The 12,569-nt window shown below is 37.7% G+C and overlaps 1 protein-coding gene across 1 annotated transcript; it reads right to left on the reverse strand.

The window, feature by feature from the left end:
• Positions 1-1,104: 1,104 nt before the first annotated feature.
• Positions 1,105-3,456, reverse strand: cited4b (Cbp/p300-interacting transactivator, with Glu/Asp-rich carboxy-terminal domain, 4b). Its single transcript, XM_016276625.1, has 2 exons — positions 3,264-3,456; positions 1,105-2,550 (listed from the first exon to the last, which is right to left on the reverse strand). The coding sequence occupies exon 2, from the start codon at positions 2,539-2,541 to the stop codon at positions 1,783-1,785; it is 759 nt and encodes a 252-aa protein (XP_016132111.1). The 5' UTR covers positions 2,542-2,550; positions 3,264-3,456; the 3' UTR covers positions 1,105-1,782.
• Positions 3,457-12,569: the final 9,113 nt, after the last annotated feature.

Raw genomic sequence — 12,569 nt, forward strand, 5'->3', positions numbered from 1 at the left:
GAAAGGTTAGTCAGTGGAAGCTGTGGTGCACCAACGATTCTCAGAACTGTTGTTAGCCTTAAGCAACAGCTTTTAACGGGAGTCATAGTAATTGTTTTTAATAGCACATTTCAGTTTAACCCCATGTAAAGTTAACCCTCTCAAAATTAAAGTCTGTTCATTCACCTTTGTGCAGTTCCAAACCTTTATGACTTTCATCTCCAGAACACAAAAGATGATCATTTGAACAACATTTTTGCCCATTCATTGAGGTCCAAAAACCTACTGGACCCAAATGCAGAATTCTGTCATGAAACTCTAGATGGTGCAGTCCGATAGGTCTAACACAATCTGACCTAATGACATCATTATCACATGGCACAGCTAATTGGTTCTCTCCTGTATCGGTAGCCAATGAGCTCGCTGCTCAACATTCAAATATATGACTAGTGCTTGCCGTAGCAGTTGCAGCTTGCTTCAGAAACCCTCCACCTTCCCCAGCTCCACCTGTATAGATCTGCTACGAGGTAATTCAGGTATGCTATATGGGGGTTATTTCATGTATGTTATATTTGCTTCAGCAATATTTCTTACATGCTCACAGCGGCATGTTGTGGATGTATTGGCAGTAGCAAGTCTTGGTACTTGCTCTGCCGCAGCAGCGTAGCAGATCTATTCCACCAAGACCAAATACACTAACATTGTCATGTATATTACCATGCCAAACCCTCTGAGAGTTATGACGGCAGAAATTACTTTAATTGTATGGAGAAGGGGAAAAAAGACAACCTAACACAAACAAACATTTCAAAGTAACTTGTCTATTCCAAAGAAGAAAAAAAATGCATTAAGTTTTGGAACAACAGGAGGATGAATTTAAATTTTTGAATGAACTATCCCTTTTATGATAATGGTAGATAACTAGTGAAGTAACTGCTTTAACCAGGCAAGATTGCAATTAGAACCATTTCACGGAGTAAACTTATATAGTTTGATATGACATGGTAACTAACCAAATAAAGCTAATCCAAGCTTCATATTTTATAACTTTTCTGCTTGCTTTTGACAGATATACATGTTTCACTCACCCCTTTTCATTTCCACAAATAAGATAAGAGACTAATGAAAAATTAAGCCAGAGTTAAAACTTGGCCATCTTTATTACAAGTCACACATAGGTTTAAGCCCTCCTGGACTGTTGGGGTGGGGGTTGGTTTGGGAGACAAATAAATAAAAGCAACTTGATTTAAGGCAATTCTAAAGCTTAGACAGACCAGTTGTATCACGACAGGCATTAACCACTATTGTAAGCAAGCAGTGGTTTGGGTTTGCTGAAACTTTACCATCCAACAAAACATCAGACTTACAGTTTGGGTCAGATGAACAAAGTTCTAAGTCTAAATCATCAAAAACAACAATTCAGCAATACCATTCTGGGAGTGTCCCATAAACCACAGGTTCTTAATGTCATTGCTTTTTTGTTCTATGTTAATACATCTGATAAGCAATAAATAAATACATTTTTGAATGTAAAACTGCATTGAAGACAAATAAGGTTTGAGTGTCTTTACATTGCACCAAGTTCACAGTTCTGAAGTGTTGTTACATTCATCCATGGACCGCCGCTCGGCGTTCCAGCCAGAAACAGAACTGTAGTCCTGACAGGAGCTTGACCACCCATTTCTGTGGACAAAGAGGCATCTGATCACCTCTCGTCTTGGTGATGGCGATCACAAAAAAAATTAGATCAAAAGAGCAACTTTTGCTGCCCATATCGCCTTCAAGCATCCATATGTTCCAGTCTCAGCAGCTAACGGTGCTCGGCTGCTGTTTGCTCACAAAGTCCGAGATAAAGTCAAACTCGTTCTGTCCCAGAAAGAGTTCAGGGAGTTCCTGCACCCTGTCCAGTCCTAGTTCCATGACCAGCGACGTCAAAACTTCTTCGTCAATCAAATCGGCGTCCATGCCATTGAGACTGAGAGCCGGGCCGGCCATATGCTGCATGTTGCTCAACTGGGCCTGACTCATGCGGAACTGAGCCCCATTCCCCATGTGGTTGCCGTTCATGTGTCCCAGAGGGTGTCCATGGTACTGGGTGTTGAGTTTCTGAAGGTGCATGCTAGCCATGAGCTGTTGGGAAGTGAGACCCCCGCTCATGTACTGTTGTTGTTGTTGTTGTTGTTGTTGCGGAGGCTGTTGTTGCGGAGGCTGTTGCTGCTGCGCTTGGTGCATGTGGTGGTGCTGTTGGTGCTGCTGAACATGATGTTGCTGCTGCTGGCCCTGGTTGTTGAACATCATGTTAGTTGACTGCATTTGGTGGTGACCCATCTGTCCATTCATAGGCCCCACCATGTTGGCCCTCTGGCGCATGGCAGCCTCCATGTTTCCCTGAGGCCCCACTCCATAGTGCATCATCTGTCCATTGGGCATTGCTCTCAGGCCGGGCTGGGGCGCATGCTGCTGGGGGCCCGCTTGCAGGCCTCCATTCATGCCCATCCGGTAGCCATGCAGACCCCCGTTACCCTGTCCGTGGTTCATGGGCATCATCATGTGCTCTGCCATAGAATCTCCCTTCAATGAAACAGATGATATTAGGTTTAGAATTGGACTATTGACAACAGAAGCAAGTTGATTTACGTCCAGATTAATTGCCCACAAATTCTATAAATGCACAATGAAATCTAACAGGTTTTATTAAAAATTCTGCAAAGACTACACTAATTTCCACTCTCACTGGACAGGTAGGAGACACGTCTTTTTTGCACCCTTCAGCCCACCTGACTGCCCACTCAGCAACCTCTTAAGTCCCAATGATGCACATCCAAACAACACTTTTGAAATTGAATGAATTATTATTCTCCGTACTAAACCTTTCACACAGCCTCCATCTAAATAAATTAAAAGTATATCTACTAGATCTAAACAATGAGGACAACTGAAAATGCATTTTAAATTAAACCCTTAAATTTGTGTAAGAAAAAAATATTACACGCCATTTTTATATTATAATCCTGTACTTTACACACAGAAATGTAAAGAATGCACAACATCAATCCAAAGAAAGACACCGTGCAGTGAAGCAAACAATGGAGCTGCCACCCGAGCTCTAAAACACTGACGCTGTCTTAAAAACCTACAGAGCTGCCTACCTAGACAGCATTTGCACATCGCAAGCGCGTAAAATGCTACACGCGCTTATGACGACTAAAATGCTGTCTAGATAGGCAGCGCACTGCGTTTTAAGACACAGTCCGTGAGTTTCTCAAGCGTTTTGAATCTCTTACCCCGTGTCCTGTGCTCAGTGACTCCGCCGTGGCAGGACAAATGAGCTTTATCTGTTCAAAAGCCTCTGAAGAATTACACTTTGTATTCCACAAGGTGAAGCTTCATACTCCAGCGGACCGACGCACAAAAGAGCGCAGCTCACTATCTTCAAACGAGAGAGAGAGTGTGTGTGTTTTCTGGGTCAACTCAACGGGCTTTTATATACATGAGAAAAGCGGAGAGGTGGAGCTATCGTTCACTCTCTATCCTTTGTTGTCATTGGCCCTTCTGCTTAATATCAGTGTGCATAGAACCCCTAGCGGTTTCTGTCAAACACTGGCCAATTTATGTCTACAGTTTTTGGGTTGTTTTTCTGTTTCTGATTTAAAGTGAACAGGAAATCTCTTCAGAAGAAGCTGATCTGTTTGATTTTAAGTAAAGCTTAAGGGCAAGATAGATAGATAGATAGATCTATTTCGTTATATGTATGTAAAATGTTGATGGTGCTGAATTCACAGAGATAAATGGATGGATGGATGGATGGATGGATGGATGGATGGACGGATGGATGGATGGATGGATAGATAGATGGATGGATAGATAGATAGATGGATGGATGGATGGATGGACGGACGGACGGACGGACGGATGGATAGATGGATGGATGGATGGATAGATGGATGGATGGACGGATGGATAGATAGAGATCTATTTCGTTTGTTTATATATATGTATGTAAAATGTTGATTATGCTGAATTCAGATGGTTGGATGGATGGACGGACGGACGGACAGATGGATAGATAGATAGATAGATATACAGACAGACAGAGTAAAAAAAATTAAGTTGTAAATAAAACAAAGATTATTGGAGAACATTTTACAAGAAAGTAGGCTACGTTTTCAGTGTTTCTACTTCAGTATTTAATGGTTAATGTGTTACTTGTTTCTTTGTAATTAATTGTGAAATTTACAAGCAATTTCTTCAGTGAAATTTGTTTCTTTTCCTTATTTTTTTTCAGTAGTGATAGATAGATTTACAATCTTGATGCTGAATACATACATTATGTGTGTGTATGTAGGCCTATATAGTGTTTCAATAACTCTTCATGCATCTAACCATAGATAACAAACATATCCACTCTGATTGAAGACAAAACATTTTTTGATTAATAATCCTATTGTTTATCAGTCTAGTTTAATATATGTCCTTACGTGTTGTTCTCCAGAGCTGTTTTTGTTTTGGTCATTGTGAGTGCTTGTACATTAGTGTGAGTGTGTGTGTGTGTGTGATCTGGCGGCTCTGTGGCAGTCCATGTGACCCAGCGCTCGCTCTGCTGTGCCGTGTCTTTGCTGGGTGTGAGAGAGAGGGGAGGGGAAAGGAATGCTGGTGCTATTCTGGGCCACCGGCTGGAGTGGTGGTGGTGCAAACTTGGGCTGCATGTGCAATTTATTGGAAGTTGCAGAGCACAAGATAAATAGTGGGGTAGCTTCCTACTGGTTCAGGTCCGATGATCTTGATGAAGATGGTATAACATACCAAACTGGACCCTGATCACTTGCTCTGAACACAACAACACTGGGCTTGTCTGTTAGAGAGAACAGGGAATCAACATTCTCTGTTTTGTCACAATAGCTCTCTGTTTACTCAGAGGTCAACACTGGTCAGAGCAGAACCTCACACCTCTAAAGTGCATTATCGCTTGACAAATTAACATCTCAATTCCAATGTCTTTGTTTTGTGTTATTACCAAGACCTTGGGTGTAATTTGTATGATAATCTGTTCACACCTTCAACAGCTTGCTGCACTTCTAAACTGTTAAAGACAAATTTTGTGGTGTTAGGACAGAAGTCACATCACAATATATGTCAAAGATAAGTTATCATGATAACTAAGTATAAACTGACAGTCCACACTAGACCAAGTAAAAAGTTCAGCTTGTACAAAACTGTGCAACAAGATCATCTTCAGTAACACCAGCGAGTTCTTCATTGTTCCTTCCTTGTCATTGTTTATCTGGATACCAAAAGTCATCTGGAAGCACAGTTGAAAACGGTGTTTGCTCATGATTATAAAACTAGTCACGTTATTATGGATCATCTAGCATTACCATATTCAAACTTCTCGAAGAAAAAAATTGAGCTTCTGCTGCATGAAGCATACATATTTTTTAAAACAGTTACTAAATAGAGATATGCACAAAGAAATAGGTAAATTATTTGCTCTCTAAATTACTTTCATTTTTGTAGTAGCTTTTTATGGGTTGTTTTTGATTGTTTTGTTGTTGTATATTTCAATTACTTATTTTGTCAAGAAATTTCATTCATCTTTGTCTAAACTAACATGTCCATATGCTTTTTTAAATCAATCAAAAATGTAGGTAAAATTTTAATGAACTTATAAAAAACTTTTTTTTTTTTTTTTTACCATTTTTACTTATGCTTTTCCTTTCCTGGTTCATTTTAAATGATCCTGCAGTGTGACAAATGAAAAGTCAAAAAATGTCACACCACATGTTTAACTTTTCTTAACTCTTTAATGTAAATGGTCATAGAGTGAAATGTAAAAAGTATTGGACCCCAATCAGACTAGTGGCCACTTTACTAATGGGGATCGAAATAAATAATGGAATACAAAGACTTTCACCAAGCCGTTTGTACTTACAAAATGTAAGATCCACAAGATCTCAGTTTTTAATCTAGAGTCAGGTGTTGTGATTCTCTAATAGAATAAAGCAGCTGTGGTTAAATCAATATTCCAGTGAGAATAATCACACCGCATATTCACAATTACCTGTGCATTAGACCTCATCTGTTCCTCGAGGCAGATGCACGGTCCACTGAGAACTCAGCTGCGGGAGCTGCTTATTTACCTACAGTGCCTCAGCTTTATGAAGGTGTGCATGTAGACATGGAGGATTAATGTCCATTGACACAAACAATTCAAACATGTCCCTCTCTCTCTCTCTCTCTCTCTCTCTCTCTCTCTCTCTCTCTCTCTCTCTCTCTCTCTCTCAAGAGTTGAGCAGCTGGATTTCAACCTTGTGTTTTCAATTGATTTTTTAGTAAGGACTAGGAACTCGTTTTCATCACGAATTGGAAGTAATATGTGTCACCAGGGTCATATCAGGTCAGGTTTTGGGTGTTGGCTGCCTTAGAAGTGCAAACTCCCAGTAAATATATGATGTAATTATGAGTAAAATTAAATAGACAATTACACGAATGAATAAAAAATAAATGTGAAAAAAAGTTTTTGGTACCTAATCTTCTTCATTTGTGTGAGTGAGATAAATAAGATAATATATTTTGGGCTTTTAAATGAGTTAGTAAAACATACATTTATAGTTAATAAATAAATAAATAAAACAACATTTAAATATTTTAAACTATGAATTGAATATCAATTCAAAATATTATCCCAAAAACTATATCTTAAAAATGATATACTGTTGATTAGGTCAAGATCTCTGAGGTGTGATGGATGGAACCTGGGAGGATACAGATATTTAATGTTTAAAACTTTATTTTCATGCTAGGTTGGTTGTATGTTATACTGTAAAAAAAAAAACAGTTGTTTCAGCTTAAAATAGTAATTGTTTGTGCAACCTTAAAATTTTAAGTTTAGTCAACTCAAATATTCTAGTTGTCACACATTCCAAACTGACTAAACTCAAAATTTCAAGGCAGCACGAACACTTTTTTTAAAGTTGAAACAAATTATTTTACAGTGTATACAACAGTTCTTAAATAATAATAAAAATAGAATATAATAATAATTTGTGCTTACAATGCTTTTAAAAGTCACAAGACAACAGAGTACATCATATTCTTAAAAAGTGTTTGAAAGCGAATATTAATTCTTAATGTTCTTCAGAGACCACACTCTTAAAAATAAAGGTTCTTTATTGGCATCAATGGTTCTATAAAGAATCTTAAACATCCATGGAACCTTTCAAATGCAGAAAAGGTTCTTTAGATTTCTAAAATGTTCTTCAAAAACTTTTACTGAAAGCTTCTTTGGGGAACCAAAAAATGGTTCTTCTATGGCAACCTTTATTTTTAAGAGTGTAAGCTGTGGTTGATATATGTAATTGAGTTTTTTGATCCGAGATAAACTGAGCTGAGAATTGTAACCCAATTTTTTCCCCTGATTACTGTCACACTGAAATCACCCAATTCTATGTTAGCTGTCAAAACCACCTTGTAAAACTGTAACTAGTGCAGTGCTCTCAGTTTTATTTTCCTGTCATCATCAAACAACGAAACTAAAGTTTGATTCTCTCTGCACTCAACCCCCCACCCCTTATTTTGTGTTGTGGTGTTGAAGTGGCTGAGGGGGTGGGGGTTTGTTATTGTTCAGACTTCATACGAGAAATGTCTATAAATACATGCAGTGCTTCCTCTTGGTGAACAGAATGCCCCATCTCTGGGAAGTGGAGGCTGCTGGACATGGTGAGTCAGGGCCATGGGAGAGGACAGTGGGTGGATACACGGCCACCGAGGAAGAGTCTTTCGCTTTTGCACGAGAGGGTCTTGTTTCAGGGACGAGAGCAGAGTTTGACTTCTCTAAACCCCTTTTTAGAGAGTGCCACATCCTGTTGAAGCAGCCCTGCAAATTAAACTAGAATCATCATCACTGGATTTACCGAGGTCAATGACATCTTACTGCAGATAAAAGCACTAAAATATTATATTCATTAGAGAATTGTGTTGAAATTTACTGTACCTGTTCAGAAATACACTTCAGTGAACCTTTAAATGGTGCTGAGATTCCCTTTCCACTGTTAGTGAATCACTGTTTACTCCACTCTTGTCCATGCTTAGGTACTGAAAGTCTTGATCATTAATGGTTTATGGAGACAAGGGCAATCCATCAGTTCTCGATCCGTGGATACATGGCAGAAGTCAGTACAGGAGATCAATGAAATGCCTCTGCGCTGTCACTATAGGTTTGTGATTATTACAAAATATCCAAAAGCTGAGCAGCAAGCCATAAATGCTCTCCAATTAAAATAACTGCATATTAAACAACCTTTCTTAGTAGAAGTATTTTAATACAATTTATTGTATGCAAAATTATAAATATCGACTCGAATATCAAATCAAATAAAATGATAAATAATTTGTTTACATTTGATTAATAAAATAAAATAATGTTAAATAAGTATTAAATACTGCTTGGGAATGGATTTGAAGTATGTCATATTAACAATTCCTAACTGAAGCTATGCTCGCAGTGTGACATAAAAGAGAACCACAATTACAAGAAATAGAAAGTAAATTAGTGACTTTTTTGCGATAGGAGGAACTAGGCAGTGATTCCTTGCCATGGAAACTCCCATACGCATTCAGTAACACTACGATCTCTCTGCAAGTGTCATGTTTATTCAAAAAATGACACAAGAAATTATCTTATCAGCGAGTGCTGGATGTGATCTTTAAATGTTTGTAAATCTCCAATTGTTTGTGTCATTCAGGGATTATTAAACTGTGGGTATTTTCCACAGGAATTTCATTACGGGGGTTTTGAGCTGTAAAAGAGGGTATTTGCCTATGGGATGTAATGGAGCACAATGGTGACATTTTAATTCAGCCATTGTTTGTTGACATTTGAAAACAGCCATATCTACCCATTGTGTTATCGCAAGTTTGAAAACATTGAAACCACCACTCTACTGGGAAACCCTACTTAATACCATAAAAATGCGACTTTATTTGAAACAAGTTATTAACGATTAAATAGGTGTTATTTCTCTGTGCCTGTGATTTCAATCTCACATTATAATTGTTTGACGTTTAAGATATTTGAATGCATTTTCACTTTCACTTTTCACAATAGTGAATCATTTTAATTCACAACCTTTCCACCAATCTTGGCACTGGGCACACAGCCATGACACAAGATGGCTGGCAGCCTGAATAAACTGAGAGAGTGAGAGGGACCTGTATGGATAACAGATAAGTATCTTGCGTGAGAATCCTCGGGAGACGAGACGAAGTGGGAAAGAGCGAGAGAAGAGCTGCAGCGACGCTAAGAATGCTGCATGAATCTTTTATTATCCCCTAGCCCAGTTAATGAGGTGGTGCTTCTTTAATAATTAGCGGGGAGACTGAGGCATATTTCCATAGCAGAGCCTAAGGATGCAGAGAGCATCGGAGACGGTACGAAGAACGTGGGACGCATCAGAGACGAGCTGGAAAGCACACGCTGAGCTGCGAAAGAAAGATACACACGTGTGTTTTCAGATGTGTGTGTGTGCAGACGTTTGCTTGTATGTGTGCTTGGGAAATGAGCACTCAGTTTAGAATCCTGAGGATCTGAGAGGGTGTTTACACTTGGTCTAACTATCAGATTGGGATAAGATCCAGTGTAAATGCAAACCTAGATGCCTCAGGAGGTGGTTTGAGAGACAACCTGATGCATTTACACGTGTGACTCAGTCATCTGGTTGGTCAGGCCACATATGTAAAATGTACTCCTCTTAAATGGAAATATGTCAACGTAAGGATGTTAAAGTGCCTCACAATTACAGTGAGTAATCATGAATGAGACACATGGATGGAGAAACCACAAAAATAAAACACTAATTGAGGCTAAGAGAGTGTTCAACAGAAAATGTCATACCGGCATTCATTTTAAGTATGTCATTAACAACTTCAAATAAAATAAAATAAAATTGTAAATAAAAGCAGCTTTAGCAGCATCCCAAAAGTGAACACCATTATATTTGCATATAGCGAATAGTAGAAAAATGTATGTTGAATCACATTTATGTAAGTACATATGGAATACTCATAACTAACTGGACAACAAGCCGATTGATCAAGACACAAAATCACTAAACAAGCCTTTTGAAGTGTTCACAAGTTGGATAATAATATTATTAAATTAAATAAAAAAAAAGTCAAGTAAAATCAAATGTAAAATGCAAAATAAAATAACAAATGTAATTTAAAATTTTTAAATAAAATAAAAAAACAAAACTTTTAGGGTCAAATGGCTCAAAAGAGTGTATAATCCCATGTATAAATAAAATACCCATAACCAACTGGACAGCAATCCAATCGACTGAGACACACAAAATGACCAAACAGGGCTAATAAGTATTCAGAAGTTGCAAGGTGCTCTTTTCAAGGCTGAAACTGCATATTGAGGATTTGTGGAAAATAAAATTAAAAAGTAATTCAATTCAATAAAAAATGTATTAAATTGAAATTAAATCTGAAAAAATAAAATTGTGCATAATATTTGAAAATAAAATAAAATGTAAAATAATAACATAAAAAATTAAGTAAAATAAAAATGTAAAAAAACTAATAAAAATTTAATGAAATATATTTAGGCTTAAATGGCATCTGGCACCTTATTACTTGCACTTACTCATGCACAAGTTGTAAGAATGTAAGATCCCTTTACTGTTTCACTAAAACACACAACATACAAAAGAACAAGCCAAGAGCCACATTCTTGACACCCAACCCCATTACCCTCCCCCATTAATATACACCCCTCCCCCACCAAAGCACACCGGCCTGCGTTCACACACAGACTCTCAGGGGCGCTGACTGTGCTGCTTGCCCTCGATGTGTGTGTGTGTGTGTGTGTGTGCAAGGTGGAGTGGGGGGATGTTTTCTCTTTAGACAGCTAATTGACTCACAGATGTCAGGATGAGACGACAGAGGGGTAGCAGTGCAACACACACACAGAGTCAAAACGGTCTGCAAACAAATCTGTTATGGCCACATCAAAGGTCTAGTTCTTCTGGTATAAATAAATCCACGGCACAAACAGAGTTAGCAGAGCAAGACCACACGACTGCGAGCCAATCAGTCCTCGTACACGCAACATGCATGCAGACCAAAACACACAAACAGACACACAACACCTTGTGAGACGCTTTCACTGCTGCCAACAAACCAACCCCTGCTGTAACTCAACCTGAGCTGCTGTTTTGAGCAGCACACCAGTACTGTGCTCTATTATGAAGAGACTTGTGTATAATCTATAATGAAGGGTTCCCAATGTAAAAGTCACTTTAATTTTTTTAAGAGAAAGAATAGAAAGGCATAGTGATGACATATAAAACTTTCAAGACAACCATGCAGGTTTTTAAAGGCCCTGGGGTTTTTGAATCCTTACCTAAATAAATAAATAAATAAATGTGTGTGTGTGTGTATATATATATATATATATATATATATATATACAGTTATATACACACACTTACATACATACATACATACACTCCTAATATAATAATAAAATATTAAATACTACACATACAGTGGTGGCCAAAATTATTAGAGCACTAGTATTTTCACCAGCTAAAAAATGTTTTTAAGTCAGATATTTCTATCTTTTGCTGTATTGTGTCAATAGGAAATATCAGTTTACATTTCCAAACATTCATTTTGCCATTAATTGTAATAATCCAGTGAAATCTGACAACAGCTAGTGCTAGCTATTGCACACCAAATGTTGATTTAGATTAATTAATAGAAGTCAAAGGGTTAGTTCACCCTATTTTTTCCTCTTACGTTCTGGGGTACACTCGTAAAAATAAAGGTGCTTCACGATGCCATAGAAGAACCTTTTTGTCTAAATGGTTCTATAAAGAACCTTTCTGTTTGACAAATGGTTCTTTGTGGTGAAAGAAGGTTCTTCAGATTATAAAAAGATAAGCAAGAGATGGTTCTTTAAAGAACCTTTGACTGAATGGTTCTTTGTGGAACCAAAAATGGTTCTTCTATGGCATCGCTTGAAGAACCTTTTGAAGCACCTTTATTTTTAAGAGTGTACTCTCCATAATGGCGGAAGACGGTAACTCGGGGAGAACAATTGTTGAATAAATTTATGTTATTATTGTTTTCTTTGTGCACAAAAAGTATACTCGTAGCTTCGTAAAATTACGGTTGAACCCCTGATGTCACATAGACTATTTTACCAATGTCCTTGCTACATTTCTGTGCGTTGATCGTGGTAAAATTCTTGCTGTCTATGGAGGGTCAGAGAGCTCTCAGATTTCATCAAAAATATCTTAATTTGTGTTCTGAAGATGAACGAAGGTCTTACGGGTTTGGAACAACATGAGGGTGAGTAATTAATGACAGCATTTTTTTGGGTGAACTAACCCTTTAATTGATAAAGAAAATCTATTTATGACATTATGTTTGACAGCATTTTTACACAAGTGCCTAAAACTTTTAACAGTACTGTAGCTTTGCAGGTAGGTTTTTTGGAGACATATTTAGCTGGTGAAAATACTAGTGTTCTAATAATTCTGGCCACCACTGTGTATGCATATATATATATATATATATATATA

Source organism: Sinocyclocheilus grahami, unplaced genomic scaffold, assembly GCF_001515645.1.
Source record: "Sinocyclocheilus grahami isolate Dianchi unplaced genomic scaffold, SAMN03320097.WGS_v1.1 scaffold104.1, whole genome shotgun sequence".
Lineage (NCBI taxonomy): Eukaryota > Metazoa > Chordata > Actinopteri > Cypriniformes > Cyprinidae > Sinocyclocheilus > Sinocyclocheilus grahami.

Bases quoted from the DNA above. Each gene is read 5' to 3' on its own strand.
- cited4b (XM_016276625.1), bottom strand. From the start codon at position 2,541: ATGGCAGAGCACATGATGATGCCCATGAACCACGGACAGGGTAACGGG.